Source organism: Cyphellophora attinorum, assembly GCF_001299255.1.
Source record: "Cyphellophora attinorum strain CBS 131958 chromosome Unknown Contig1, whole genome shotgun sequence".
NCBI lineage: Eukaryota > Fungi > Ascomycota > Eurotiomycetes > Chaetothyriales > Cyphellophoraceae > Cyphellophora > Cyphellophora attinorum.
In genome coordinates, this window is record NW_017253229.1 from 1,321,073 (window position 1) to 1,348,227 (window position 27,155).

General features: G+C 54.0%; 10 protein-coding genes across 10 annotated transcripts; 6 read left to right on the forward strand and 4 right to left on the reverse strand.

Moving 5' to 3' along the window:
- Window positions 1–561: 561 nt before the first annotated feature.
- AB675_735 (uncharacterized protein) lies at window positions 562–2,064 on the forward strand (the record flags this gene model as incomplete). Its single annotated transcript, XM_018147721.1, has 1 exon — window positions 562–2,064. One exon carries the CDS (start codon window positions 562–564, stop codon window positions 2,062–2,064), a length of 1,503 nt encoding a protein of 500 aa, XP_018005501.1.
- A 716-nt stretch (window positions 2,065–2,780) lies between these two features.
- Window positions 2,781–4,155, reverse strand: AB675_736 (Beta-hexosaminidase 1; the record flags this gene model as incomplete). The annotated part of the gene is made up of 4 exons (XM_018147732.1): window positions 2,781–2,834; window positions 2,891–2,924; window positions 2,981–3,528; window positions 3,580–4,155. 4 exons carry the CDS (start codon window positions 4,153–4,155, stop codon window positions 2,781–2,783), a joined length of 1,212 nt encoding a protein of 403 aa, XP_018006051.1.
- A 32-nt stretch (window positions 4,156–4,187) lies between these two features.
- AB675_737 (Beta-hexosaminidase 1) lies at window positions 4,188–4,760 on the reverse strand (the record flags this gene model as incomplete). Its single annotated transcript, XM_018147743.1, has 1 exon — window positions 4,188–4,760. One exon carries the CDS (start codon window positions 4,758–4,760, stop codon window positions 4,188–4,190), a length of 573 nt encoding a protein of 190 aa, XP_018005948.1.
- Window positions 4,761–5,792: 1,032 nt separating this feature from the next.
- AB675_738 (uncharacterized protein) lies at window positions 5,793–7,724 on the reverse strand (the record flags this gene model as incomplete). Its single annotated transcript, XM_018147754.1, has 1 exon — window positions 5,793–7,724. The coding sequence occupies one exon, from the start codon at window positions 7,722–7,724 to the stop codon at window positions 5,793–5,795; it is 1,932 nt and encodes a 643-aa protein (XP_018005964.1).
- An 859-nt stretch (window positions 7,725–8,583) lies between these two features.
- AB675_739 (Cell division control protein 18) lies at window positions 8,584–10,437 on the reverse strand (the record flags this gene model as incomplete). Its single annotated transcript, XM_018147765.1, has 2 exons — window positions 8,584–10,334; window positions 10,386–10,437. 2 exons carry the CDS (start codon window positions 10,435–10,437, stop codon window positions 8,584–8,586), a joined length of 1,803 nt encoding a protein of 600 aa, XP_018005869.1.
- Window positions 10,438–11,142: 705 nt separating this feature from the next.
- On the forward strand, window positions 11,143–12,707 carry AB675_740 (UBX domain-containing protein 5; the record flags this gene model as incomplete). Its single annotated transcript, XM_018147776.1, has 2 exons — window positions 11,143–11,590; window positions 11,644–12,707. The coding sequence occupies 2 exons, from the start codon at window positions 11,143–11,145 to the stop codon at window positions 12,705–12,707; spliced, it is 1,512 nt and encodes a 503-aa protein (XP_018005528.1).
- An 873-nt stretch (window positions 12,708–13,580) lies between these two features.
- On the forward strand, window positions 13,581–15,493 carry AB675_741 (Serine/threonine-protein kinase svkA; the record flags this gene model as incomplete). Its single annotated transcript, XM_018147787.1, has 2 exons — window positions 13,581–14,151; window positions 14,196–15,493. The coding sequence occupies 2 exons, from the start codon at window positions 13,581–13,583 to the stop codon at window positions 15,491–15,493; spliced, it is 1,869 nt and encodes a 622-aa protein (XP_018005621.1).
- Window positions 15,494–16,404: 911 nt separating this feature from the next.
- Window positions 16,405–17,743, forward strand: AB675_742 (Glycerol-3-phosphate dehydrogenase [NAD(+)]; the record flags this gene model as incomplete). Its single annotated transcript, XM_018147798.1, has 2 exons — window positions 16,405–16,487; window positions 16,534–17,743. The coding sequence occupies 2 exons, from the start codon at window positions 16,405–16,407 to the stop codon at window positions 17,741–17,743; spliced, it is 1,293 nt and encodes a 430-aa protein (XP_018005358.1).
- A 650-nt stretch (window positions 17,744–18,393) lies between these two features.
- Window positions 18,394–20,236, forward strand: AB675_743 (Adenylyltransferase and sulfurtransferase uba4; the record flags this gene model as incomplete). The annotated part of the gene is made up of 3 exons (XM_018147809.1): window positions 18,394–19,294; window positions 19,363–19,740; window positions 19,794–20,236. The coding sequence occupies 3 exons, from the start codon at window positions 18,394–18,396 to the stop codon at window positions 20,234–20,236; spliced, it is 1,722 nt and encodes a 573-aa protein (XP_018006025.1).
- A 5,362-nt stretch (window positions 20,237–25,598) lies between these two features.
- On the forward strand, window positions 25,599–26,978 carry AB675_744 (uncharacterized protein; the record flags this gene model as incomplete). Its single annotated transcript, XM_018147820.1, has 1 exon — window positions 25,599–26,978. One exon carries the CDS (start codon window positions 25,599–25,601, stop codon window positions 26,976–26,978), a length of 1,380 nt encoding a protein of 459 aa, XP_018005900.1.
- Between the last annotated feature and the right edge of the window lie 177 nt (window positions 26,979–27,155).

Here is a 27,155-nt window from a genome sequence, read left to right on the forward strand (position 1 = left end):
AGGCACTTGACCTATCACTGCATCAATTCATGCATCCACGACGACCCACTCGGCATCTTCCCTGTACTATGGTAAGCACACAGTCAATCCTTCTCCAGCTTCGCAACCTCGCCCACCAGTTCGCCTAGCATTCGTGGCGCCCCTCTGCGCCAATGTCGGTCACCACACAACGTCGATCGAGCGTGTACCTCGTGTCACTATTTCCAGCTCAGGTAATGCTGGAAATGTTTAGTTTCTGCAGGTCAATGGTGTACTACATCCAGACATGTCTGCGCGCCTGATTGTAACCTGTTTACTCCCTGCGGCGATTTATACTTTGACTTGGCCCTGTTCACAACGTCGCCTTGTCACGAGTCTGGGTCACACCTCGTGTCCGGAGCCAGGTTGTTCTCTTGGACTTTGTTGAAACAAAGAACTTTGTTTCTCTTCCTCATCAGCCGACTGCATGGACTGACGTATCTGGAAACCTTTTCCAAGCCAGCGCGGACGGGGTGACATTCCTCCCACCCTGATATTTGTTCCGTTCTCCTTTCATTCTCCCTTGTCACCGCCACGACCACAATGGCGCCCAGCTTCTCTGCGATGAGGTTCCGTAAGCAGGACAGAGCTGCTGGACAGAGCCTCGACTACCGATATGGCGATGCTGGTATCAGCGCTGCCAACGAGGGAGCTACCTGGGTGGAATGGGCTCGTGGGACATCCGACACAGAAGATGAGCCGGCATTGTCTCCAGTGGCAGCCTCTAACGAGAAGCAAGAGACTCGAGAGGATACGAAGGCATCTATCACCATCACTATCAATCTTCCCTGGCAGAGAAAGTCAAAGCGGTCGTCTTCACTGCCTCCAGTCAGGCGGAAACAGGTCTCGTCGCCGGTACCGCAACCAGAGCCACAGCCATCCCGTGTGTCCAACGACATTCCTCGCTCCAGGGTTGCGTCGCCAGAGCAAGACAATGGGGCTTCATTTTCGCCAACTTTCTCCCACACGAATTGCTCGCGAGCAGCCAGTGCTCCCAAGAAGCCAACGAGTCCGCTTTATACTGGCACGCCGGCGCTGAGCATCCTCTCGCCGCTCACAGAGAGCTTTGACTATCCAGAGACGCCAAGGACTGTAAATTCGGACATGGGAACGTCCTTTGAGAACTCTCCCTCGTCGCCGTTCAAGCAATCGGTCTTCGATGATGGCGAGATTGGCCTCCGTCGCTATCATCCACCGTCGCCAAAACAAGTTCTGGCCCGCGACAGTACGATACCGAATCGTGCCTCGCCAAAACCTCAGTCTGTATCGCCGAAACTTACAAGGGCAGCCTCTAGTCAATCACAAAGAATGTCGCCTGATCTGAGACGGCCAAGCACAAGTCTGTCACATCGGACATCGTCAAAGCACAGCGTGACGACTGACCGGGAGACTGGTCGATATAGCCCACCGCCATCTCAAGCATATACGCGCCGAGCACGCTCAGTTGAGCCTACTGTGCAGCGCCGTCATTGCTCAGATGATGACGAACACTCTGCCAAACATCATTACCGTCGGCCAACCCCACAGCATCTTGAGAGCTCGGGCTCTGAGGCAGACGACGACGAAGGATGGCCACTGACTAAAGCTCCCTCGAGCATACCTGTCCGGACACCCTCGCCAAAGGCCACCCAGGGGACTTACAAAGACATCAAGAACGATTACAGTGGTATCCGCCGCGTCATCGAAGCCGACAGTCATTGCGACCGCGAGCGGGACAATCCTCACAGCCGGGCCTATGCGGCTCTGAACAGCCACCCACCACAGGGTTCGACGTACCAACAACCACGAGCAGCCCGAAGTCCTTCTCTATCGTCATCCTCCACAACGCCGCAACTACAGTCTCAAGCCCCGCTTCCACCGCGACCAAGCACCAGACTTACCGACAGGTCGTACTCGCGCAGTATCAGCCAGCCCGGCAGTGCAGGAAGCGGCGTCAGTATGGGCGCCGCCAGTCTAAGTGACGAGGGCTACTTCACGGCAGGTGACAAGGAGGTGCAGAGCGGCCCACAGAGTTTGGTGCCTAGTGGGGAGGATCTATGGGGTTGAACTTTTCTTCGTTATCATGAATTGGGCCTTTGATTAGGATGGTAGCATACACGACTGAGAGCCGCAATGGCAACAGACAGTGCTCATGGTGGACGTTATGTTATTGGGTATACCCAGCTTGATTATTTTACATATCCATCTTTCACAACAAAGCGCTTTTTTCGACCGATTGGCGAATATTTGGAGGGTTCTGGAAGCAAAGTGATTGGCGATGGACCGGGAACGGGATAATGTGGTTGGACGTGCAGGCAGTGTCTGCCACATTCTCCTGAAGACAACAAACAGATAATCCTAAAGCCACATAAATTGCACAGGTCGAAGACATGCCGCCTGCTGCTGCCCGATGTGTGTCCGAATAAGTGCTTCTGATCTGCCTGGTGCGTGAAATCGATCTGTCGTCTCAGCTACGTTCTGGTCAACCGGCATTCCGTAAGACCTCGTGTCATCCGGCTTCATACAAGTCCCCCAGTCATCCGGTCTTGAGTAGTCCTGCCTTGCGACATTCAATGAACTTCCGTACACACGAGCAGCGCAGGGCCTGTAGCACCCGGTCGAAAGGTAGAGCAGACCGCTTGGCCGTGGCAACTCGCGGACGATGGAGGTATATTGACATTATAGCGGTCTAGTTTGTCACCCACCATGTTACATGCCAGGCAGCTAACACTGAATATATCTGCTACATCATCGTATGGTAGTAGAGCACTTCTCCTCGCTGCTCATGCCGCAGGATTATTGTTAGCATAATCATTCAGCGCCGTTTGGTTGTAGTACTGTCGCACCCGTCAGTCTCGCAACACTAGTGGACATTCTTAATGGAAGGACTTACGAAATCACATGCATGCGGATGCTGATAGCAATACCTGTCATCGTCGTCAGCAACCGGAGTCAATGATCTGAGACACAGCAAGACACTCACTTCGGCTGCAAAATCGCAGACTGCACTCCACTCGCCACCAGATACTCTCTGAAATTATTCAGCCTTTGCGTCAACTGCGTCGTCCTCTTGTCACCCGTCACCGGATCTCGATTGCCTGACCATAAGAGCTCGGCCAGCGCTGCAGCTCTCGGCCAGACCTTCTGGCTGACGATTGTGTCGTCGATTTGTTCTCCCCACAGGGGTGTTTCGCCGCCGATAACATGCGACGCCTCCTCGTCAGTCAGGTTGAAGGTGAAGTCGTAGTCGTAGATGCGTTGGAAGGTCTTGTAGGGCGAACACCATGATCCACCCAAGCCGCCGTAGTTGAAGGTGGGAATGGATGCGTTTGGGTTGGAGAGCTCGTTGTACCGTGGGTCGTTGCCGATATAGCCGCCGTTACCGCAGTCAAGGTAGAAGAACTCGTTCGAGGAGACGACGACGTCATAGCCGCGAGAAGTCAGGTTCTTGATGTTTGTGAGGCCACCGTTCCAGGATTGCAGGATGATATTCTCAGGTCCGAGATTCGCGGCGTGTTCCGGCGCTATGATCTGGGAGAGTGTTAGACGGGCTGCGCGTGCCGAGTGAGAGATCTGACTTACCATGTCCTCCCACATCATGAGCTTTCGGGTAGGCGAGTCACGGAAGATAGGGAAAGCGTGGTCCACCCAATACTGCACCAGATCACTCCACGTTCGGTTGGTGTCGTCCTCGAGCCACTCTACGATGCCCGAGCTGAAGTTGTAGCAGCCAGTCTGGATCTCGTCGCCACCAACGTGGTAGACATTGTCCGGGAACAATGGCGCCACCTCTTTGAACACGCCCGCGACCACATCGTATGTCTTGGGGTTTAAGATATCCAATTGGCCAGGATTCGGCTGTAGCGCAGTGTGGTATGTCCACTCGTCGTTGGACCACCAGCTGTTTGCGCAGGCAATGATGCTGGGATCTACTTGTTGCCAGCCGCTAGCTGCATGACCTGGCGAATCGATTTCGGGGATGACGCGGACGGCGCGAGCTCGCGCATATGCAACGACACCCTGAATATCGGCCTGGCTGTACTGCTCTTTGGCCGAGTAGGCATCTTTCGTCATCTCGGGATATGTGTTGAGTTGAACAGCCCAGCTCTGGGTATCGACCAGGTGCCAGTGCAGCACATTGAGCTTGGAGAGCGCCATTCCGTCGATCTGTTCGTAGATCTTCTTGACGCTCAGGAAGTTCCGTCCAGTGTCAAGCATGATTCCCCGATGGCCGTAGTTGGCTGATCGACGATCTCAACCGGTTGCTCGATGATGAGTCCTCCTTGTCCGTCTGAGATGACGAGCTGCTGGAGGGTAGTGAGGGCGTGAATAGCTCCCCAAGTGGTCCCGGCGTGGATTGAGATGGCAGAAGATGTGACATTGAGCTCATATGACTCGTCTACTCCATACTGCAGGTCAGCGGCGTTGTCGTCTATCGAGATCGATATCTGGCTACCGCCACCATCCCTTCGTATTCTGGACGACGTTGAAGTTTCCTCGGCGCCTGGGAATGGATCATATTCCCGTATTGGAGCTTCGATAGCTACTGGCACCCACTGTAGAGTGACGATTGACTGATATGCTCGCTGCCATGCGGCCCACACCAAGTCGTTCGTTGGGCCACTGAACTGACAAGCGCCTGTGAACTTGATCGGCCCAGAGCTGCCCCAGGTGATGCTCTGTGGTGCTGGCAGCGGATTGACGGCAACGGCAGCCACGAGGCTGGCCAAAAGAGGCACTGAGATCACCGCAGTCGAGAACATGGTGGTCGTCCCAAAGCCTTCAGAAACTTTGACAGACCTCCCAGCCGTCGAGGTAGGGCATCAGAGCAACCAAATAATTTGTTTGTTAATTTCTCCAAAACGCGGGGAGACAGCGCGTTGTCACCGTAGCTACAGTGGGAGCGGCAGTATGACTTCACTGCTACCCCAAACGATGCGGTGCAGAGGGACTCACGGTAGTACAAACCAGTCGGGGCGGGGGATGCTACGGTAGCAGTGAGATTGCTCTTGGGTAGCGTTCTCTATCTTACCTATCTCCCATGCCTCTGCAGCATGCCAATGTCTGCAGGGTCGTCATCCTGCAGCTAAGCGGATGACCGTCGATTGCATCAGGTGAGGGCGGTCATTGATGGGAGTGATGATCGGGTCGTGAAGAGGGCAGAGCGTCAGGAACGAGGATTAAAATCGGCAGGAGCGACCCCGCAGCTTTCGGAAAAGTGATCCAATTCGTTGGCGTTGAGACTGCCTCGTGGGTGAACCCTAGGGACAGCCCCGAGATCCAGGTCAGACGTTCCTGGCTTTTGCTCAACGCTCGAAGCGACCAGCTTATCTTGCCGCGGGCTACATGACCGGCAGAATACCACCTGCGCTTCAATCACGGGTACTGATCTAAGAATGACACGGAAATGATGCCACCTGGTGATATGCGCTATCACCTGCCGTCTGAAGCAAGACCAAGTAAAGCATTCCGATATGGAAGACGGGCTCCTCGTAGTACAGCCAGGCCAGTCCAAGAGCACATCCTCGTGCAGATGTCTTTCATTGTGCCTGATATCAGTCGCTGGCCCCATGGCTGTGATGACTCGTCCCTGTGACGGCCCTCACCACGAATAGTAATGCTAATGCTCGATGAGCAAGAATATTCCACGCTCCAATTTCAAAACCTGGTATCATAAAACCAACAACGACAAGAAATCAACATCGTCCCTGTCAGTCACACAGGTATCGTCGACCGTCACGATGCCGGCTGCGTCGCGCGGCCTTCCTTCTCATAATGCTCCGCCATCTCATCACTCATCGCCCGGCCCGCGTCCTTAGCCTGCTGCTGCTCATGCTTGCCCACCGTCTGATTGAAGCGCAGGTGCTGCTCTCCACTCGACCAGGCTCAACGCTGGGCAGATCTGCTGCGCTCTTCTCGTTGCTCGCAGATGCCCGATCGTTCTCAGCGGTCCGATCCTGCTGTCCAGCCGGCTGGGTCGAGCCAGACAAATCACTCGGCTCCGGCTTCGTGATGCCCCCATCATCATGATGCAAGTCTTCGCCACCATCAAGATACGCATGATACTTCTGCTTGTACTTATGCTCATGCTCCCTTCCCTCAGCCCGCTCATTCAGCTGCTCCTCATCCGAGCTGCTCAGCGAACTCATACTGTTGTTCTGCATGTACGTGATCTGGTTACCGCTCTTCTTTTTCGCTTCCCGCTGCTCGTCCTTGAGCTTGTTCATCTTCTCTTCGTCTTCCTTGCAGTCCAGCGTCATCACTTTCAGACCCGGGTAATTCGAGGCAAAGAAATCGCGAAGTTGCGGGAGGAGTTTTGCGTTGGGTCGATAGGTGCCGGAGTCGTTGTCGATGATCAGCTCGTAGTATTTGGGGTCTTGGAGCTTTGCGTTCTCGTCTTTGGACCGGTTGCTCTCGACGTCGTCTTTCTCCGGCGGGCGGACTTCATTGTCGCTTTCTTGCGAATTTGCGCCGTCTGAGTCGCCACGCTGGTGATGGTGGTGGGCGTGCTTGAGGCGGCGGATGAAGAACTCGCCTGAGAAGGCGATGTAGATGCTGACGTCGCTGTGCATGGTGTGCTTGGACAGGAGGTCAATGCCAAATTCCTTGCCGGTTTCGGTGAAGCGGAACTGGCCGTCGAGGGTCAGAACGTACGTAAAGATCCGACCGCCGTGGTCGTACTGTAGGTACTCGAGGAATCTCTTCGTCATTTCGATGTTAGGCTTGTCAAAATGGCCATACTGGGTCGATTTGTCGAAGTTGTAGATTCGGGCGTGCTGATGGTGAAGGGCACGATTAAGTATTCGGCCGCGAAGGGACTTGTCGGTGAACATGCCGGCTACGAATGGTTTGAACTCGACATAGCGGTGGTACAGCTCAGCAGGTACTGGTCCGGCAAGTTGAACCTGCACAGCTTGGAAGTTGTACTTGCTGACGCCAGGCTTGCCATCCTTCTCCTCGGCTCGATCTTTGGTGCCTGTCAACCGCCCGATGAGTGGTGAAAAATGCCGGCTCCATGCTAGAGGGCCAAGTGTGTATGCTCGGCCACCGTCTTCTGTTGGCGAGCGTCCCAGATTCTCGACTGACACAGTCAAGTTGCCACCGAACTTGACACTCTTGGAGAAGAGAGCGGCGCATCCGCGGAATGTGTATGCGCGCTTGCTTCCGACGCGCTTCTTTAGGTCATACTTCTGCTCACGGAACCCTTTCCAGGATTCGCTGATGCCGGAAACGTTGACATGCACGTTGCCCAGGCGATCATCGTGGTCTGCGGGATCCTCGTCATATATGCGGCACTTCAGATAAAATCCACTTGCAGGCACATTCTCGATTATCCATTCTGTATTCCATTCTGGGTTTGTATTCTTGTGTATCGTGGGTGTTCTTATCGTCAGATCTGGATCTTGCTTGTGTCGTTTTGGAAGGCTGGTCTTAAGTACGCCAACAATGTAAGGGTCTGCGGTCATGCCAGCAAAGTCGGCGAATGGAAGGTTCTCGGCGCGATGGAACGTGATCTTTATCCTGTAGCCAGGCGGTGCACTTTGTATAGGTGTGCTATCGAAGCCGCCCGGTGGCCCTTTCTTGGACTCGTTGGTGTTCGACTTCTGCGGCTTCGAATGATTCTCCTGGAACTTGTTTGTCTTATCGATCACTTTCGCGCCGACTCTGTCAACGCCTTGGCCGCGCGCATGTCTGAGGACTGGGTTCGAGTCCTCAGCGTCAGCCATGTTGATCGATGTTTGCCCCGCTCGTTCGTGCCGGATATCTGTCGCAATCAATAACCTATGCGCAATCGAATAGGAATACTGGGTGTATGTAGAGCAGTTCGTCCATAAGGATACGACAAGAAGGATGGAGGGGAGAAGTATGACATTAGCAACTCGCGCAATGTATTGTTGTACCAGCCACGGGCATGAGATGATGCGTGAGTAGCCGACTTATGCGGAAATGGGAGATGCCGCGCGTCCTGGCGACACCTCAAATCTCAAGCTTTACAGGGGTTTGCTGACAGCCCGTGCCGGCACCTGGAGTTCCTGTGAAGGACACTCCCTCCGGTAGTCACCACTTTCTCGGGCTTCCGCAGGCAAGTGCAAGAGTCAGGCAGTCTTCAGTCTCATGAGACAGTTCAAGGCGAGGCACTGATCAGACATGGGTTCTTCAGCATCAAATGAAGTGTCGAAGAGCAAGCACATGTGAGAAGCGCAATGTATTTTTGGGGCACCAGTCCTCTAGCCATGTTAAAGCTTAGGCATGCCAAAAAATGAGCTTGTTTCGCGCTGATCGACAGCATGTGGACTCTGGACGGGCTCCAGATCGTGAACGTCAAGCCGGAAGTAGAATCCAGCTTTCCAAGTTTCGATGGCATCATTCGTCATGTTATATTACTGAGCCCAGCTCTTTGCGCTCAGCTCGCTACAACGCCGCGGTCGCTAAGACGTAAGGACAAAGCTGATCTACGGCAGTATCGGCACAATGTGACGACGGTCCTTGAGCCTCTCAGCTAAGTCCTCCAAAGTCAAGCAGAGATCCTTTGAGGTACGTAACCCTAGCAGTTACACTTGCCAAAGCATCGGGATATCGTCACACCTAGTCCACCAAGAACCTTCTGAGCAGATCTGCTCCAGGCCCCTGAAGACTCTCCCGCATTTCGGATTCCGACACCGCTGACGCGAATCGCCGCTCATCGATATTCTTGCCGGTCCGGGATGGAGTTTTGCTGGGTGTAAGCATACTCGAGCCTCGACCGATGGCTTCATGAATCAGCCCAAGCGTTTCCAGACTCGCCACCACATCTCGAAATTCGGTGTTCTTCAGCACTGGCAGAATTCCGTCACCATTCTGACACATTCTTCCATACTTTTCGTACAGCTCTTTCACATCCGGGACCCTGTTCACCGATTTCGATGGTGTCGTGAACGCGCTGCGATAGTTATGGCGTTGCTCTGTGACGACGAGTGAGCATAAAACTGCTTTCTGCTGCAGATTCAGACCGCTCAGTCGCGAAACAGCGCCATGGCTGAAGATGCTAGCGGCGAGTCGTGCAACATGCTGGATGCTCGCTCGTGGTGCCGTCTCGATGTTTGGGCGCACAGTTCGCTCAAGTTTGGCTTTGAGTGGGGAGGAAGTCGGTGTCAGAACGCCGTTCGAAAGCTCGGCCAAGGGTTGTTTGGTAGGTGTCCCAGGTTCCAACTGTGCAGACTCTCGCGTTTCGCGTTCAACTTGCTCTATGCACCGTCGAGCCAGACTAAAGGCTTTGCGTATATCCCCTGTCTGCGCAGCAATTTTGCTTCCTATCAATTTGATTGCAGCTGGACTGATGAAAGGCACAAAATCAGCCGTGCTCGTCGAATCTGCCGGTAACAACGATCGCAGTTTCGAGGTAATGATGTTGGACATGTCTGCTGCGGCGTATGGCAGAAATGGCAGCAACTGAGGCTTGAGGTTCCGTGCCTTAAGTCGTGGCAAGAAGCGATCTGTCAAGTCGAGCGCATTCGCAATGCCGATGAGAAGCAGGTTTGACGACTTGTGCAAAGACCATTCGAACATGTTGTACAGGAGCTCGCAGTCTCCAGCCAGCAGATTGTCGATTTCATCCATGAAGACCAGATGTATCCTTCCTGAGGACTTGGCCGTGAACAGATTGCTGATATCCTTCGCTGTCTTCAGCGCGGTTTCGAAGTCTTGTGAAAGTAGACTTGCAACGTCAGCAATTGTCCTGCTGCTCACGCAATTGATCATGGAAACTCTAAGGTCGTCGGTGGATGGATGATGTTGTAGCACCTCACGAACGAGAGCGCTCTTTCCGGTTCCAGGAGGGCCACTGATGTACAAACAGCCACCCTTGCGCGACGTTATGCCACCAGAGATGAATTGCTGCAACTGATCTCGTTCCGATTGTCGACCAACGATCTGTCTGGAGCTGCCAGATTGCGAGAAGAGTTGGCGTGCTGCTGCATAGATACTGCTCGAGGGAGATCTATCGACGGTTCGCTGAGATCTTGGTGTGACCAGTTTTCCACCCAGCAGCACCCGCCGACGTGGTGTAAATTGCGCAGCTGTTGCCAGAGCATCCTTGAATCTTTTGGTGGTCGGTGTTGCAAATATCGGTGCGACATTTTCTTTAGCTGCATTGTGATCGAGAGTATCGCTTTCGCTGGTCTGCTGGTCTTGGTCGTCTTGAACGGTTTCGTTCTGTATGGTACATTTCGATGGTTTGGTACATGGCTGTACAGAACGCCGAGTACATGATGTTACAGTCTCTCCTTGCGCAGCATCCTCATAGATTTTAGGCGCCGACTGTCGCGTGTGTCGTCGCTTTGCTGGCGAGGAAGGCGCGACTGTGGGTTGTAAGCGCTCCTGCCGTTGCAGTCGTTCGAAGTGGCACGTACCTGACGCATTGAAAGATTGCCTTGTTCGCTTTCCGAGCACCGAAGTAGCCATTCCGACGATGCTGCTGCTTTTGCTGGATGTTCGAAGGGACGGCTATTGAATTTGACTGACTCGCGGTGTGAGGAGGAAGGCGCGACTCAGTCGTTGCGTTGGAAGGTTTTGGCGATTGCCAAGTGGAAAGCGCGTCGCGTTCGACGCGCTAAAATCTGGACCAGCCATTTCAATTTCGCAGAGCAGTTCAAGGTTGGGCCAGGGCGGCCTCCAGCGCAATTTTCCATTCACGAAGAATTCTTGGTGAAATCAAATGACAGATGAGTGATTACCTTAGGTATGATCTCCGGTGGGCAGCTACGGCAGGTTCTCCCAACACACAGTGCAAGAGCGATCTCCAATCTCCAAGGTCCACATCTGGCCTATGACGAAAGTTGAACGTTGCCTTTTTGGCCGCCTCTACCATGCTAGGTACTTTTCAAACATTCTAGCACCATCTGCTCAGGCGAGTGTTTGCTACTTCTTTGAACCGCACCTGTCTTCACTCTCACAACACACTCCTTCTCATCAATGCCTGCCTACAGACCTTCGCTTCTACTTGTTGATTCGCGTCGTTGCATCGGTTGAGAACATAGCCTTCAACATCAAACCGAATCGATTTCGTTCCCGCCGCAGATTGCAAACACACCTCCTCCCTACGAGAATCTACAACCGTCAACGTAGTACCTCTCCACCGAGAGTAGAAAGCGAATCTCATCTGCCACGATGGCCGACGATGTCATAGCCGGCGTCGTCTCCATCACTGGCTGTACCCCCGAAATCGCCCGTCAGTACGTCCAGCTTGGAGAAGGAGACACAAGTCAGGCAATTCAGCTCTTCTACGAGAATGGAGGTGCAGATCTATCTACAGGCTCAAGTGCGACGCCACCTGTGCCGACTGCCTCACGGCCCTCTAATGCTAACAATCCGATCACTATTGATGATGACGACGACCTGCCGACCGGCGCCAATGTGGAGGATGATGAAGCAATGGCAAGAAGATTACAAGAAGAGATGTATGGCGCTCAGGGCTCCGGTCAAGAGCAGGATGTCCGTGCTCCCATTGCACGACGCACAGAGACACTTGCTGGTCCAGGTTCAGACATGATGGCCGAGGAGTATGAAGATGCCATGACAGCAAGACTGCAGGCTATGCATCAGCGGGCGGCTAGAGGTGAATTTCAAAGTGTCGCTCATGTGCTATGCGGCTGCTAACCATCATCCCAGGTCAGAGGGGCATCTTCAACCAACGCGAGACGTCCGATATCTGGAATCAGAATAGTGGTACCAACGATCTTGCGGCCGCTACTGGTGGTCGTTCTGAACAATCGGCCCACTCGAATATGCTTGCTAGACTCTTCCAGCCGCCTTGGGATCTAATGTATGGTGGCAGTTGGGAAGAAGCCAGAGACGAGGGCAAAGAGCAGAAGAAGTGGATACTAATAAACATTCAAGATGGTTCGATCTTTGACTGTCAAGCACTGAACCGGGACTTGTGGAAGAACGACCAGGTCACCGAGACCATCAAAGAGAACTTCATCTTCATTCAATACAGCAAGGACGACCCAAGAGCCGACCAGTACAACTCGTTCTACTTTCAAGATCACCAAAATCCCGACCAATATCCTCATGTGGCGATTGTCGATCCACGCACCGGCGAGCAGATCAAGCTCTGGTCAAGAAAGATCCCCACACCTGCAGAGTTTCTCATGCAACTCCACGAATTTCTCGACCGATATAGTCTAGACAACAATGCTCGCAACCCGGTGGCGAAGCGCAAGTCAGAGACACCGAAGCAGAAGTCGTTCGACGAGATGACTGAGGATGAGCAGCTCGAGCACGCTCTACAGGCAAGTATGGCGGCCGGTGCGGCTGAGCAACCGCCCACAAGAGAAGACCCTGATGATCTCACGCGCAGCGTGGGTGATCTGCGCAAGCCGGAAGATCCCATGGATGTCGAGGAAAATGGCAGTGCAGAGAAGGCAGCCACGCCATTCAGTCTAATCCCTTCAGATCGGCCTCACACCGAGCCTGCAGCTGGCCCGGGAGTTACAAGAGTTCAAATCCGGCATTCTGGTGGCCGCATTGTTCGACGGTTCGCTGAGAACGACCCGGTGCAAACCATCTACGAGTACCTCAAAGCCGAACCCGTCGAGGGCAAGGCTGGACTGGAGTTTGAGCTGATTTCAATGAACAAGAATCTGATGGAGCAGCGAGGAGAAACAATTGAGTCTGCTGGGTTGAAGAATGGTACTGTCATGGTTGAATATCTTGATGGTGCGGATGATTAGGGAGACTTTTGCACAAGGATCACGATGAGATGCGGTATGAGAGTCAGCCGTAATGCATGATGAAGGAGGACGTTGAGTGCGTGGCAGCTCTGATATGATATCCCGAGTGGAAGCAGCCTTTGGCTCCGGCAGGACCCAACATAGAATTGAATGACGATCCGCGACATAGAGCACGCGTTGAGCAGCACCTAATGACAACAGTTCGACAGAGACCCCTCATCCACTGTCCGTGGTGTGAGATGTCGTGAGCCTCGTCTGTTGGGCAAACGGATTGTGGATTTCCTGGTCAGGGAGTGCGCTGTAGGTCTCTGCGTGGTTCGCTGATCGAGTCGATGGCTTTCAGATAAGCCTCACTTGAGCGTCAGTCAGTAGGAATGATGCATCGTGGATTTCTGGCTTGGGAGGGTGTTGTGAGGATTTGCAAGTGAACACTGATCTGGGCCCCACAGCAACTTCCGTCGCGGTCACTTTCTGGCCACTCCTCGAGTCGCGACTACCGGAGCCAATCAGAAGCGAGAACTTCATACTTCAACCCTGGTAGTAAACAAGGACTGCAACTTAGATCCTCACCTCTTCTACTGCAGCAACTTCGGCGAGGCCTCCTGGTACACGTAAAACGAGTCAACAGAGTATCCGACGACCTCACAAAACCTCGCGAGACCTCAGCAGTGCCCTCGACTTGCACACCTTAGAACCTTCGGGTGACCTCGACAACGAGCCTTGTAATCGAGGACCGGGGCCTCTGCTCCTCGACAGGGCCGTGACCGCTGCGCCACATAGTCTTTTTCCCTTGGGCACTCATTGCTCGCTGCATTCGGACGGCCTTCGAACTCACAGAGGAGGCGACCTCGCCCTCCACTGGCATCCGTAAAGATGAGCGTCGATCCCGAAACGCTATACACGAAGCAGAATTGTATAGGCGGAGGCAGCTTTGGCAAGGTCTACAAGGGTGTTGACAAGCGGACTGGTCAGTCTGTCGCCATAAAGATCATTGATGTCGAGAACGCGGAAGATGAGGTCGAAGACATCATCCAAGAGATATCAATTCTCTCAGAACTGCAATCACCATACGTGACGAAGTACCATGGGTCTTTCCTCAAAGGCTCGGACCTCTGGATTATCATGGAGTTCTGCTCAGGTGGCAGCTGTTCCGATCTCATGCGACCAGGCATCCTGAACGAGGAATACATTTCAATCATCCTGCGGGAACTGCTCATGGGCTTGGACTATCTGCACAGCGATAAGAAGCTGCATAGAGACATCAAGGCGGCTAATGTGCTTCTCGGTACCAATGGTCAAGTCAAGCTTGCTGACTTTGGTGTGTCCGGCCAACTATCAGCAACCATGACCAAGAAGAACACTTTCGTTGGTACTCCTTTCTGGATGGCTCCTGAAGTTATCAAGCAGTCCGGCTATGACCACAAAGCAGATATCTGGTCCCTAGGTATCACAGCCATAGAGCTGGCGAACGGCGAGCTCCATACTCAGACATCCATCCCATGAAAGTCCTGTTTCTGATTCCAAAGAATGCTCCTCCGAGGTTGGAAGGCAATTTTACGAGACCATTCAAGGAGTTCGTTGAGCTGTGCCTTCGACGAGACCCAAAAGAGCGACCGTCCGCCAAGGAGCTACTCAAGCATCCCTTCGTCAAGCGTGCTAAGAAGACCAGCTACTTGACCGAGCTGATTGAACGACATGAAAGATGGCAAGCGACCCACGGAAGTCGAACCTCTGACGACGAAGACGAAGAGAACGAGCCGCCATATGCACAAGAGCCGATCAACGAAGATGTATGGGATTTTGGGACCGTTCGTCCTGTAGGTGGTGCTCGGGCCGGCGCTTTGCGACCTATGGGTGAATCAGCAGCCAACATCCGTGCCTCACGAGAGCAGCCAGAGATGGACGATACAGTCAAGCGGCCATCGTCACCTGCGAAATCGCCATCCAAATCGCCATCAAAAGCGCCAGTCAGTCCCACCAAATCAGCAGCACCTCCTGTTCCCAGCAAGAACCCTCCTCCTGCAAAGCTTGCTTCGCATTTGCAAAACAGTCCCGGCATTGTGGCGGCAAGCACGTCCAGCAGAGACAGCGCTGGTTCGAATGAGTACAACAAAGCCTTTCAGGCACAGCTGGCCAAAGATATGAGCTTCATGCAGCTCAACGACGGCCAGAACACACCTCCGACAAGCACACCTCCGGGGTCAAGACCCAAAATGATCATCCCAGATATCCCGCCGTTCAGGGGCAAGCCAGGTAAAGGCGATGCCATTCGACCTCCGTCGAGGCAAGGTTCCACAAAACCACAAGGCCAGCAAGCACTGCCAGCTTTCGACGCCAAAGACCTGCCTGTACAGCCTTTGCCTCAGAAGGGAACCAAGGAAAAGTTGCAACAGCAGGAGGCTCAACGACAACACGTGGAATCGCCTGCGCCTTCGACGGGTAGTGTCAGCTCCGCAGCGGCATCACCAAGTCTGCCATCCCAGCACCAGCCATCTGCACTAAGCTCAGTCATCATGCCGTCGCTCGATGCTGCGTTGCAACGGCGCACAACCGTTGTCAAGGCTCAAGCATCCAACAGTTCGATAAGTCAAGAGCTTCGTCAAAAGCAGATCGCGTCGAATGAGCGCATCAGGAAACTGGTGATCAAGGCAGCAGGCGTTTTCAACGAAATACAAGCAATTGATGAGCAGACGCCGGTAGGTATGGGAGGCGGCGTCACGGACTTCCTCGAGGGATGGCTCGAGGAGATCTTGTATAGGGTTGAGCCGACGGACGATGAGGGATGAAAGGAGTTTGTCCTGAGGTGATTTGTGGATGGGGTTGACTTACGACAATCCATCGCGAAAGGTCTGCATGAGATCATGGGGGACTTCGTATGGGTTCCTGGCGCCTGGATTGACAGCAATAGCATATGAACGACGAGGGTGATGATATATGATTATGGCGATATGCAGGAAATGCGTTATGTTGGAGCGATGCACCTGGGGCTGGCATTCAAGGACCGCAACGGGATGCGGTATATCCGACATGGACCTGCGCATGTCGCAGCATCGACTACGAGCAATCATGCATGACTTGATCACGGTGGATCTTACCTCAGCCGATGCGCATACAAGAAGCTATGTATGACAGCACTAGAAAATCCTTATGATCTTGACAAGTGAGAAACAGATAAAGAAATATGACCCGGCCTCGCTGCCTCGGCTTGCGGCTTGCGGCCTTCCCAGCTCGGGGTGTCCGAGATCATGTTCAGATGTTATACGAGATACGGTGACGATGAGCCTCGGGTGCCGCTTGCTGCGCCGCGTAGGTGTAACGTGCATCCCGCCCAGAACGTTGTTCCTGCAGCTTTTCACGTGCTTAGGGTGGTGCGTCACCGCCGAGGTGGGTGTAATAAGCGCAAGCCATGCCCGGAAGGGAGACTCGCTAGACCCTTGCGGCCTGCCCCGGGCTCCATCTCGACGATCGGCTAAGCAAGGCTCGACGTTTCTCATGCAGTGCAGCTCAACAGCCAACATTTTCGAGGCTCACTTACTGCTGAGACCGCATACCTTCTACAACTAATAAATTAAGCGGCAGGTGCCCTTCTGAGTACATGCAATTGCCTCCACTTCTTCGATCTCTTCTCCGGTCATCATATCTCAGATCTACGGTCGTCCCAACAACCCCGCGTCTTTTCCACTCAAGCGCGCCCGTCATGGACGCAGTCAGACAGAAGATGACTAGTCTAACGCCGTTCTCAAGGAAGCACAAGGTCACCGTAGTAGGCTCGGGCAACTGGTAGGTCCAGATACGCTGGCTGCTCCTACACCGCTAATGCACACAGGGGCTCAACCATCGCGAAGGTGGTCGCAGAAAACACGGCAGCTCACCCAGATATCTTCGAGAAAGATGTGCAAATGTGGGTGTACGAGGAGCAGGTTGAGCTTCCAAAAGACTCGAAACACTACAAAGAAGGATCAGAGCTCTCAAATGGTGCCCAACCTCTCACCAAGATCATCAACACAGTCCACGAAAATATCAGATATCTACCCAAGATACCACTACCTGCAAACGTGGTCGCGAATCCATCCATCACAGATGCTGTCAAGGACTCGACTATCCTGATCTTCAACCTGCCTCATCAGTTCATCGTCAACCTATGCAAACAGATGCGCGGCCACATCGCTCCTTATGCTCGAGGAATTTCATGCATAAAGGGCGTGAACGTGCAAGAGTCCTCGATAAGTCTGTTTTCAGAAACAATAGGCCAAGAGCTGGGGATATACTGCGGTGCTTTATCAGGCGCCAACATTGCGAACGAAGTCGCTCAAGAGAAATGGTCAGAGACGACAATTGCATACGATCCACCTCCCATGGACTCTCAGAACCCTACGCCTGCCACATCAAGAGGCCCCAGTCCGTCCGCTAGTCATACAGATCTATCACAGCTGGTGCACAAGGATGTCCACGGCAGACCAGTCAAGGCCAGGCTGAGACCACTCCCGGCGGAATACAGCACTATTGACCACGAACTCATGAAGAAGCTCTTCCACCGGCCATACTTCCACGTACGAGTTGTGTCCGATGTCGCTGGCGTGTCATTAGGCGGTGCTCTGAAGAACGTCATTGCAGTAGCCGCCGGCTGGGTGGATGGACTCGGCTGGGGTGACAACGCCAAGGCCGCCATCATGCGTGTTGGCCTGTCGGAGATGGTTGACTTCGGCAAGAGGTTCTTCGGAGAGACAGTACACGCGCAGACATTCACCGAGGAGTCGGCTGGGGTGGCAGATTTGATCACGACATGCAGTGGTGGCAGGCATGTGCGGTGTGCGAGGATGAGTATTCAGGAGGGGAAGACGATCGAGGAGATCGAAGCGAGAGAGCTCAATGGGCAGAAGCTGCAAGGAAACGTCACAGCGTATGAGATCAATACCTTCTTGAGGAGCCAAGGGTTGGAGAAGCAGTTCCCATTGTTCACAGCCGTGTACTTGATCCTGGAGGGGAAGGCGAAGGCTCAAGATATCCCGCAGCTGCTGGAGAAGGCGGACAACTGATGGCGGAGCAATTGCCGAATAGGCTGGGTGGCTTTTGTTGACGTTCAGTGTGTTGCTACGGCTTACATGATACCCGGTGATGAACGCATTGGCATACATGATGGCGGAGTACGGTATCTAGGTATGAATAGTTCAGCGCCAAGACAGCGGAAAGCAACGGCAGTCCAAAGCATGACATTTTTATTCATCTGTACTTTGCATGGCGAGTCAGTATTCCATATCCAGACGAACACACCTGCAAATTCTGAGGACTAGTCCGGACTTGACCAACGCCACTACGACTCCTAGTCATCTCGTGCAGGTGAATTGATCGGGCTGATGACGGCAAGCGCGCCTGTCCATTCTGTTCGTTCTTGTTGGGTGGTGCCAGGTCTTGCATGAAAGACATTAAAGAAGGCATTTGCAGTCTTACATGTGTACGCACAGTGCCGTGTCTCAACCAATAAGTACATCGCCCATGGGCCATCCGCTGATCTGATCTATACACATCGGGTTGGACAACGGAGTGGTGCGATCGAGTCGAAGGCGGTTGTTGCATGTGGCTCAAGTCAAGCCGGATGACAACGAGGGCAATCGCAAAGACCGGTTGACAATCCGCCCAGCAGGCAATCACGACCACAGGTCGGCATTCGCAACCGCAACAAGTCGCCATGAAATCGGAAACCCCAACCCAGGATGTTGTAACCTTGCCGCGAGAGCCACCAAATGGTCACGCTACAAAACCAGGTGATCCTGAAGCTTCCCAGACAAATTCCGGCCATGAGCCAGTCCCGAGAACTCAGATCGATCCAAGCAGCCTGCCGACCAGAGAAACCATTAGGATGAACGGCGCAGTTGCGTCTGCCGCCCAAGCCCCTTCTCAATCAATTTTCCAGCCTCCAGACCCCCTGACGCTCCGCTACGCCCGCCAACTACTCCTCCCCCAACTCCACGGTCTAACCGGCCAGAAGCGTCTCCAGCAATCCCGCATCCTAATCATAGGTCTAGGCGGTCTCGGTTGCCCTGCCGCGCTGTATCTCGCCGCTGCTGGCGTAGGCACGCTCGGGTTTGTCGATGGCGATGTGGTGGAGGAGAGCAATCTGCATCGACAGGTGCTGCATAGTGAGAGCAGAGTTGGGATGGAGAAGTGTAGGAGTGCGAGGGAAGGTGTGAAAGCTGTGAACTCGGGATGTGTGGTTGAGGTCTATGGTGTGAGGGTTGGAGGAAGGGAGGTGCTTGGGATTCTGGAGGGGTGGGTGCGGCCTGATGGGGAGGCTGATGAGGGCGGTGAACTACAGCGGCAGGAAGCAGGGCTGAACGGCGACACGGAAAGACCTGGGCGAAGAGCACAAAAAGCAGATGGGCGGACGTCCAACTGGGACTTGGTGTTGGACTGCACCGACAATCCGGCGACACGATATGCGATCAATGATGCAGCTATGCTGTGCGATGTACCGCTGGTCAGTGGTGCGGCGCAGAGAGGCGAGGGCATGCTCATGGTGTTGGGCTTCAAGTGGGCGGTCAGAGGGCAGGAGGACTCAGACCCAACTTCAGATGCATCAGCAGGAGACGGTGACGATGATCGGCCCTTGACAAGCCATGCATCTTCCTCAACACCTACAGCCGCCCAAAACCCACAGAGATCTCTGCTGCGCAATACATCACGAACACTTCATCCCATTCCGATCCGCCACCGCCACGACCTCTCTCACAACCCATTGCCGGCCGCGGCCCCTGCTATCGCTGCATCTACCCCGTCCCTCCCGACCCGACCACCGTCGCCTCCTGCGCCGAGATCGGCGTCCTCGGCACCGCCGTCGGCACCATCGGCACCCTGATGGCGCAGGAAGCCCTCAAATTGCTCGTGCTCCCCAATGAGACTCGCGTGCTGGCACAGGATGATCTGGCTGGGCGGAGAGGGGAGATGCTGCTGGTCAATGCGTTCTCTGCGCAGGGTCTGCGGGGAATGTTCAGGGGTGTGGGGTTGAGGGGGCGGCGGAAGGGGTGCCTGGGGTGTGGTGATGGGGAGTGGAGCCTTGTGTGACCAGGGAGGACTTGTTGACGGGTAAAGTTGACTATGAGGAGTGGTGTGGAAGGGTGGAAGATGTGAGGGTATTGAGTAGGGACCGCGGGGAACGAGTCACGGCGAGAGCGTTCCTAGAGGGGCTGCGGACGCAGGCGTCGGAAGATATCGAGAGAACTGGTGACAGAGGCACAGGCAAGGTGACCATCGTGGACGTCAGGGAGGAGATCGAGGTCGAACTGGGAGCCAGACTTGAAGGCGCCACCAATTTACCGTTCTCGAGGATACACAGAGATCCGGAGGAGGCTTTCGCTGAGTTTGTCAAAGAAGAAAACTCGGAAGCGAAGGTATACTTTGTCTGTCAGCGAGGCAACGACAGCCAGATCGCGGCCAAGAGTCTGATGGTTCTGGATGAAAGGCTAGGAAGAAGACGGGGCTGGATAGGTGATGTCGAAGGAGGGTTCGTTGCAATGGAGAAGGTCACGATATGACTTCGAGTACGCCAACCAGCTAGTACTCGGACCTTGCGCATTACTGTAGATATCAACGAATGCGGCAGAGTGTGTCAGGTACATGATACCTGATGCCTGATCCGAGCCTGCCCATACCTGTAAGGACTCAAGTAGTGCGGCGGCTACGAGGCGACCTTTAGCACAGCGCCAGACATGCAGCGGCTCACATATGGTCTCAAGCCGATTTGTCGAGTCGCTGCATCGGTTGTAGGGCGCAAATGCACATTACGTGCATATCCGTAACTGAGCGTTCACCCGCTCTGGGACGGTCGCTGTCGTATGTGCTGTCGCCGAAGCCGTCACCCTCGATCCGAAATTCCTGGCACGGGTGCTTGCCAAGTAATTACCAATGGCGGCTGTCCTATAATGGTCGTTGTATTGCAGACTCTGGGATGTCAAGGACATCGTTGAACGATCATCAAGAAACACCTCGAAGACTCCCAGCAAATGTCAGTGTTTGATGTAGTCCCATTCGACTTAGGAGATCCGCATGCACGTTTAAGCCCACATCACCTACATCTCGGTTGACCCCTCGAAGTTGCAAGGCCCCATAATCCGGAAAGCCTGCAGGGCAACTAGGTCGTTGGGGATCCCGGATGCTTTTCAACGGCCTGTCAAACATTTCTCGGAAAGAGGTGTTCGGCGCTTGCCTTACTTGCCTGGGCATATGCCTCGTTTGTGTAGGCGACAAACTGAGGTACACTAATGCATGACGGTGAGTTCAGCCTGTTGACGAATCACGATACATGGTGAGTCGTTCCGCGCTGCTGCACTCAGTGGATCGGCTCTATGTTGAGGTTCGCTTGCGGGGAACGATGGTGCCGCAGTACGGGCTGCGAGAAGGTGGAACTTGGAACTCCGCGAGTGCCGCCATCATCCACGTGCGTCAGATGACAGATTCAGGTAGAGAGGCGTCAGTACTTCGGGAGGACCCTATGGCGAAGGACGGAAATAAGATCATGGTGCGAAGGTAGCTACTAGATGAAAGGGAAGTCGAGTCATCTCCGTCGGCAAACGTGATTGAGGTCGATTTTGTGGTTTGCAGTGCTTTTTAAGTTGCCAGACAATGAATATACCCCCGTGGGCCCGTCACTTAAGCAGTAATAACGACCGCAGTTTGAGCCAACCCTACCTACATGCACGAAACGACATGGATATTGTCACACCCTTCTCTGAGTGATTAATGCGATGAGCTAGTGTGGTAACTTACAATGTGGTCCGCGGCAGTTTATCAATTGCCGTACTATCAAGCAGTCAGTCGCTTCGTTCATGGGATGTCTGCTACGGTCAATCTGCGCGTAGACGTCTCAGACACTTCGAGCACTATTTCTGAAGCACGGGCTCCCGCCGTCCAGGCATGCCACTCCACGTGGCATAGTCTCTCGGTTGTTTCGAAGACTATCCAGCAGCTAACGAAAGGCAATCGTACAGTACCATACCCGTAGTTCGTTCTGAAGCTGGAAACGGATAATCGCGGCGTGACAAGAACGGGCATCCGTTTCACAACTGGTGAAGCACACGCAGGGCATCCCTACCTGCCGATCCATCTAATTTCTGTACGTCTTCCAAGTAAATGATTCTATGGCTTGAGACTAGAGCCGCGGCTACACTGATCTCTGCTGCTTGCATATGTGACGGTTGCCAGCCCAAGTAATAGCAGCAGAAGTGACAGGCGCTATGGCTGCCTTATCCGGCATCAAAAGCACACAATACATCGGGACTTGAGAACGATCCTGAGCCAGTTGTCGCGGCCCGTGCCATGGCGAACATTGCCACATAACGTGGAACACGAGCCTAGTCGCGAACCCCCATTTGCGATCAATGACACGCAGCAGAAGCAACGTATCGCGATAAAGCAGATTATTGGGATGCGCTCTGATAGGAAATGTTATCTGCTATCAATTGCTGTATCAAGGTCATCTCTTTCGACGGAATCCCACGCATATGGTGAGCTGCAGAACATGATCACGTCAATATTGCCGAGCTGCGGGCTTCCCCTGCCGTTGACGACATACAGGGAGCTGACATGCAAGCCACGGCAGGGGCCTCATCACAAGCATGAGCTTCTCGAAGCAATGCTAGATCACGTGTGGATGTCATGGCATCGGATCATGCTTTGCTGCCCAACATGATGCTGAGCGGTGTTTCTGTTGTCCTTGACCGCTCAAATGATGCAATGAGAGCATTAACCTGGGTTGGCCAGTCTCGACTCGTGACGTGCTTTGGAACTTGCGGTGGACAGTCCCTGCGTGGTCTACCGACACAAGCGAAGTTGCACTTTCCACTACCTGCGTCCTTGACATCATCCATTTTCCTCGACACAGGCGGTGAGATTATAAGCTCTGTACCTCCCAGAGCCACTGTACGTTTCAGTCATGATTCAGCGTACTCTAATGTAGTACGGGGATGGATGGACGGAGTAAACGGATCGACAGTGCATTATAGCCATGTGACCAGCGTAGCGATAGGATGAAATCTACATCGAAGGTTACCCAAACTTCGGGGCGAACTAGTCTAGCTTGAGGCGACCAACAGCATGGCGCCATCAAACCAATGTGGCTACCAACCACCCTGACTTGAGTACAAAGATGATTGCATCAACACTAGGAAGGTCAGACACGAATGCATATGCATGCTCGAGGGATGTCCTTTCGCTAACACTTCGATCCGTTGCCATGTTGTCAGCACTTGCAACCGAGTCCTAGCCTGGCGAAACTCCTAGCTTATTGCCAAACTGTAACTCATAGAGCAGGTATGTCGACTGCAAGCCTGGACGTGATCAGTGACCGTCGCGTACTTTGGACGAGCGGGCGGCCCCGAAGCACGCAGTAGTCCTGCTTCTTACAAATGCATTGTCGTTGCGCGAGCATCCGCACCATGTGGTGTGACAGGAGCAGAGTTCGGGACATTACTTAGTATCTCCAAGCTGTTGGAATCGCTCTCGCAGCATCGGACAACAATGCCTTCTCTGCCGGCTTGCTTGTACGGTCTATCCCTGATTCTAGTTGACTTTCTACAGATGGGTGGCTCTGAAGCTCTAAGCACTGGACACGTTACTGTACTCGCGGCATCCTTCTACTGGCTCGTCTAATAGCTGATGCCCTAAATTGCAAAAGTCACAAGTGACAAGTGCCTTAGCACCAGCCCGCCACAGAAGCAACCCTGTAGACCTTAGCGTGACCTCTCATGGGACCCGCCGGCACTGCGTGATCGTTTTGCAGGCTCCAAAACCCATAACCGGGGCCCGGATTCGTGGGTCGCTAGATGGGGCGTTGTGGCCCAAGGGCTGCATATCGGAACCAAGATTGACAGGCATGCGCTGCACAGGCCTGCCGACCTGCATCATCCCCTGCTTCAGGTCTGACTTTACCTGAACCTCCAGTCGCTTCTGCGCTCGTGAATTGTGGCTCCCATCGTGGCTACTCGCGAGAAATCTTGCTCTGCTCGTGATTCGGGTACTCCGTGCCTTGCTATCAACAACGCGGAGATCTTGTGTTCACCAGCTGATACCTCTACCTAGTACCTCTAGCGCCTGCCCGACCCTCATCTCGAGTCCGTGGTCGTATACAGGTTCGATGCGCGGTGGCACTCCTACTATCGCAGGCTTTCATCCTCAGAAAAGCATATCAAATCATCAGATGATGAGTCGTACTCTACTCCACGCGCTATTTGCTTTTTGACCGCCGGCTCCACGAGCTCATGTCGCTACGGTCAACCTCAGAGTTTCGTAGCCTGCTAAGTTGATACTATTCCACTTTGCTGATGAGCCTTCAAGTAGCTCGACCCCTGTCATCAGATCACCTTCCACTAGTGCCGCGAATACCTGTGCCGCGAATTGCGGGTAGAACCATCCATGCTCGCCACACCGTTTCAGCACTACTATTATGCCCCAAACCGTGGCAGAGTTCTGATGTCGGGTTCGCCCAAGCTGCAGTGCCGGCAAAGGCAGATTCGGCGCGTGATTCTTGGTCCGCTTTGCGAAAGTATCAGCTATTCAGCATATCAACGCGTCCTCCTTTACTCTTCGTCATCATCCTCACCCCTGAACGCTCGAGCACGAACGCTTTTGCCCACCACAGCACTGGCCATCCGGGAACAGCCAGGTACATGTGCAGTAGTAACGGAAACCCCCACAGGATGTACACGACCAGTCCTTGAAACCTGTATGAATGCCAATCAAGTCTAAGGGCACACCCCTCTAATAAGTACAGCACTTCAGAATCTTCGCGATTGCAATCGTTTGAAGCAGGTACCTAGGCACTCAGCACTACACTACCATCTAGAAGGGGACAGAAGTTCTTCCTTTCGCCTGGGCACCGTAAGCACTTCGCGCTACGGACGAAGCCTCCACCTTCATCTCTTGGACGCCGACACCGACTCCCGCCTTCCCCGGTACCCATCCAAGCATCGCTTCCGGTACTTGGGGACGTTGGATTCAAGGCCGGACTATTATTACGAGCCAGATTTCCTTCAAGATCGACTTCCTCCACAGCAGATTTCATCTCTTGGTGTCGTTCAGCGTTGTGCCGGATTCACTACACGAAGGGAGTCTCGACCTCTAAAGCCGCAAAGAGCACCAACAAAGGATCCCATTCGCCGCCTTCAGTTGAGCTACAGCGAATAGCCTGTCATCAAGCCGCAGCCCCGTCCGAAGGCCTGATCGTGGCGAATACCTCGGGCTCCGCCTATCCCGGGTACATGTAATACCGCCTCTGCTCTAGATCGTATCGAACTACATCTCACTCGTTACGCTCTCGCCTGGCCTGTCCTTGTCACGTTCAGGCATCCTCACGGTCTGACGTTCTCTCACATCGGTCCGCTTCGGCCACTGGACAGCATCCACAGCCAAGGTGGCTGTCGTAGGAGTCAGGTCCTTCCCTTTTGTACAACAACCGCCGTCCGACAGCTTTCGAACTCTCTCGAATCCAGAGTGGGACGACGAGGAGCAGAGACTACGTTCGGACGTCAAGTCCGAGCAGTCGTGGCGGAAGCAGGACGCAGTGGTTGGGGCTTCACTTCGTGAGCGAGATCAATGGTCGGACTCAAGCCATCAAACAAACGGGGAGGTTGCTATTTACATGTCACATCAGTCCTCATCTGCGAATTACCATGAGAGCCCAGTGACTTCGCCACAATCAACACAACGACGACCACCGTACCATGCATTCAGTCCTCAGTGTCGACACAGTCACCAAGAACCGCCGAACAAGCCCAAAGCCAAGCTGTCGATCATGCACATTCAATGGGAGGCAGGTTGGGCCAACAATCTGCGGCACAGCGTCAGACATCGCCGATATCTACTGCCAGCAACACACCTGCACGATCCCTTGATGTGCACAACATGCTGAACCCTTCCGTTGAGTCCACTCCAAGCAGTCTAAATCCTGCCCGACTTCCCTCGCTTCCGCCGCCCAACGCCTCGCCCATCATCAGGAAGCGGACTGAGCCGTCGTCCCCTACACGCGATGCGGGCATGGGTGTGCCGCCAGTCAGGCGTATACTGACACCAAAGTCTCCAGCCCTCCGGGCTGTCAGCCTCGGAGCAACCGTGCTACCTTCCATACATGCCGTAACGGCGGCGGCACCGCAAACGTTGCCGCCTCGATCAGACTCGCGGATCTATACTGCAGAGCCTGGCGTCGCTGACGTGCCTGCACTTCCTCAGATCTCAGCACCTCCGCGATCGCTGCCACCAATACAATCGCGAGACGACCTCCGAGGTCCTCACGGACAGCCGCCTCCAGCAGAGGCTTCGACGTCACAGGCTGCTTCCACACATTTCCGCCACGACCCCGAAACGCGGACCCCGTGGACAGCTCAGAATGCGCCTCAGTACGACAGGTCGCCACCTTCAAGATATGGCACATTTGCGCCGCAAGCAGCCAGCAATCAGCCACTCAATCCTGCTTTTCGCAACGAGGTGCTCCAGCGAGCCGGTCCGGAGGCTTATAGGACTGATCAACCATCATATCAGATAGCTTTCGATACTGAGGAGGGGCATGTGGTCGTGCCCGTCACACTGGACTTAAAGCAAGCGTCGAAGGTCGCCGATGAGAAACGCAAACGCAATGCTGGTGCGTCGGCGCGATTCCGCGCACGCAGGAAGGAGAAGGAGAAAGAAGCGTCCCATACAATAAGCAGTCTCAAACAGGAGATGGACGAGCTGCGCGCCCACCGTGACTTCTACCGCCAAGAACGAGACTTCATCCGAGACTTTGCAGCTGCGCACGTTGCAGCCCGACTGCCAGAAAGACCGCCTTCACCAATTGCGTACTATACCTCTGCACAAGCAGAATCTCCACGAGACACGAGCGAACCTAGATCCGACTCCGGACCAGCACCGCAGCGCAGACGCACAGATGAATATTATCCTTCTTCGTATCCTCCTGCACTGCCTCCACAGGCTAGGAGCGCAGAATTTGGTCCTACACATACCTCGCAAGTTGCATTACTCTGCCTCACCCTGCGGCTCATCAGCCTTCAGGTGCTTACAGTGTTGGCGTGCCCGGGTCGACTGGACCTCCTGGACCAGCACCACTCAGTGGGCCGCGTATTCAGCCGCCATTCGATCCATTTCGGCGCGAGCCTTTGGAAAGAACCTGGGAACAAGGTCGCTGAAGAGACAGCAGATAGTGTGCTGGCGAATCCGCTTGTTGCGCTTGTGAAGACTGCTCGTACTTCGAGGTTGCTTCCGCACATACCAATACGCAACTGCGCTTGACGGCATTTGGCAGACTGCCGACTTTGACACGAGCCTTGGCTTCGATTTACCCTTTTTCATGCTCAGCAGTCTGTTTTATCCGGTGTTGCAGGATTTTGTGGCACGGCCGAGAGATACCCCCATCGAGCGAGAGCACTTATTTTGTCTGCATTTTTGGTCAAGTCACGGGCCCGAGGC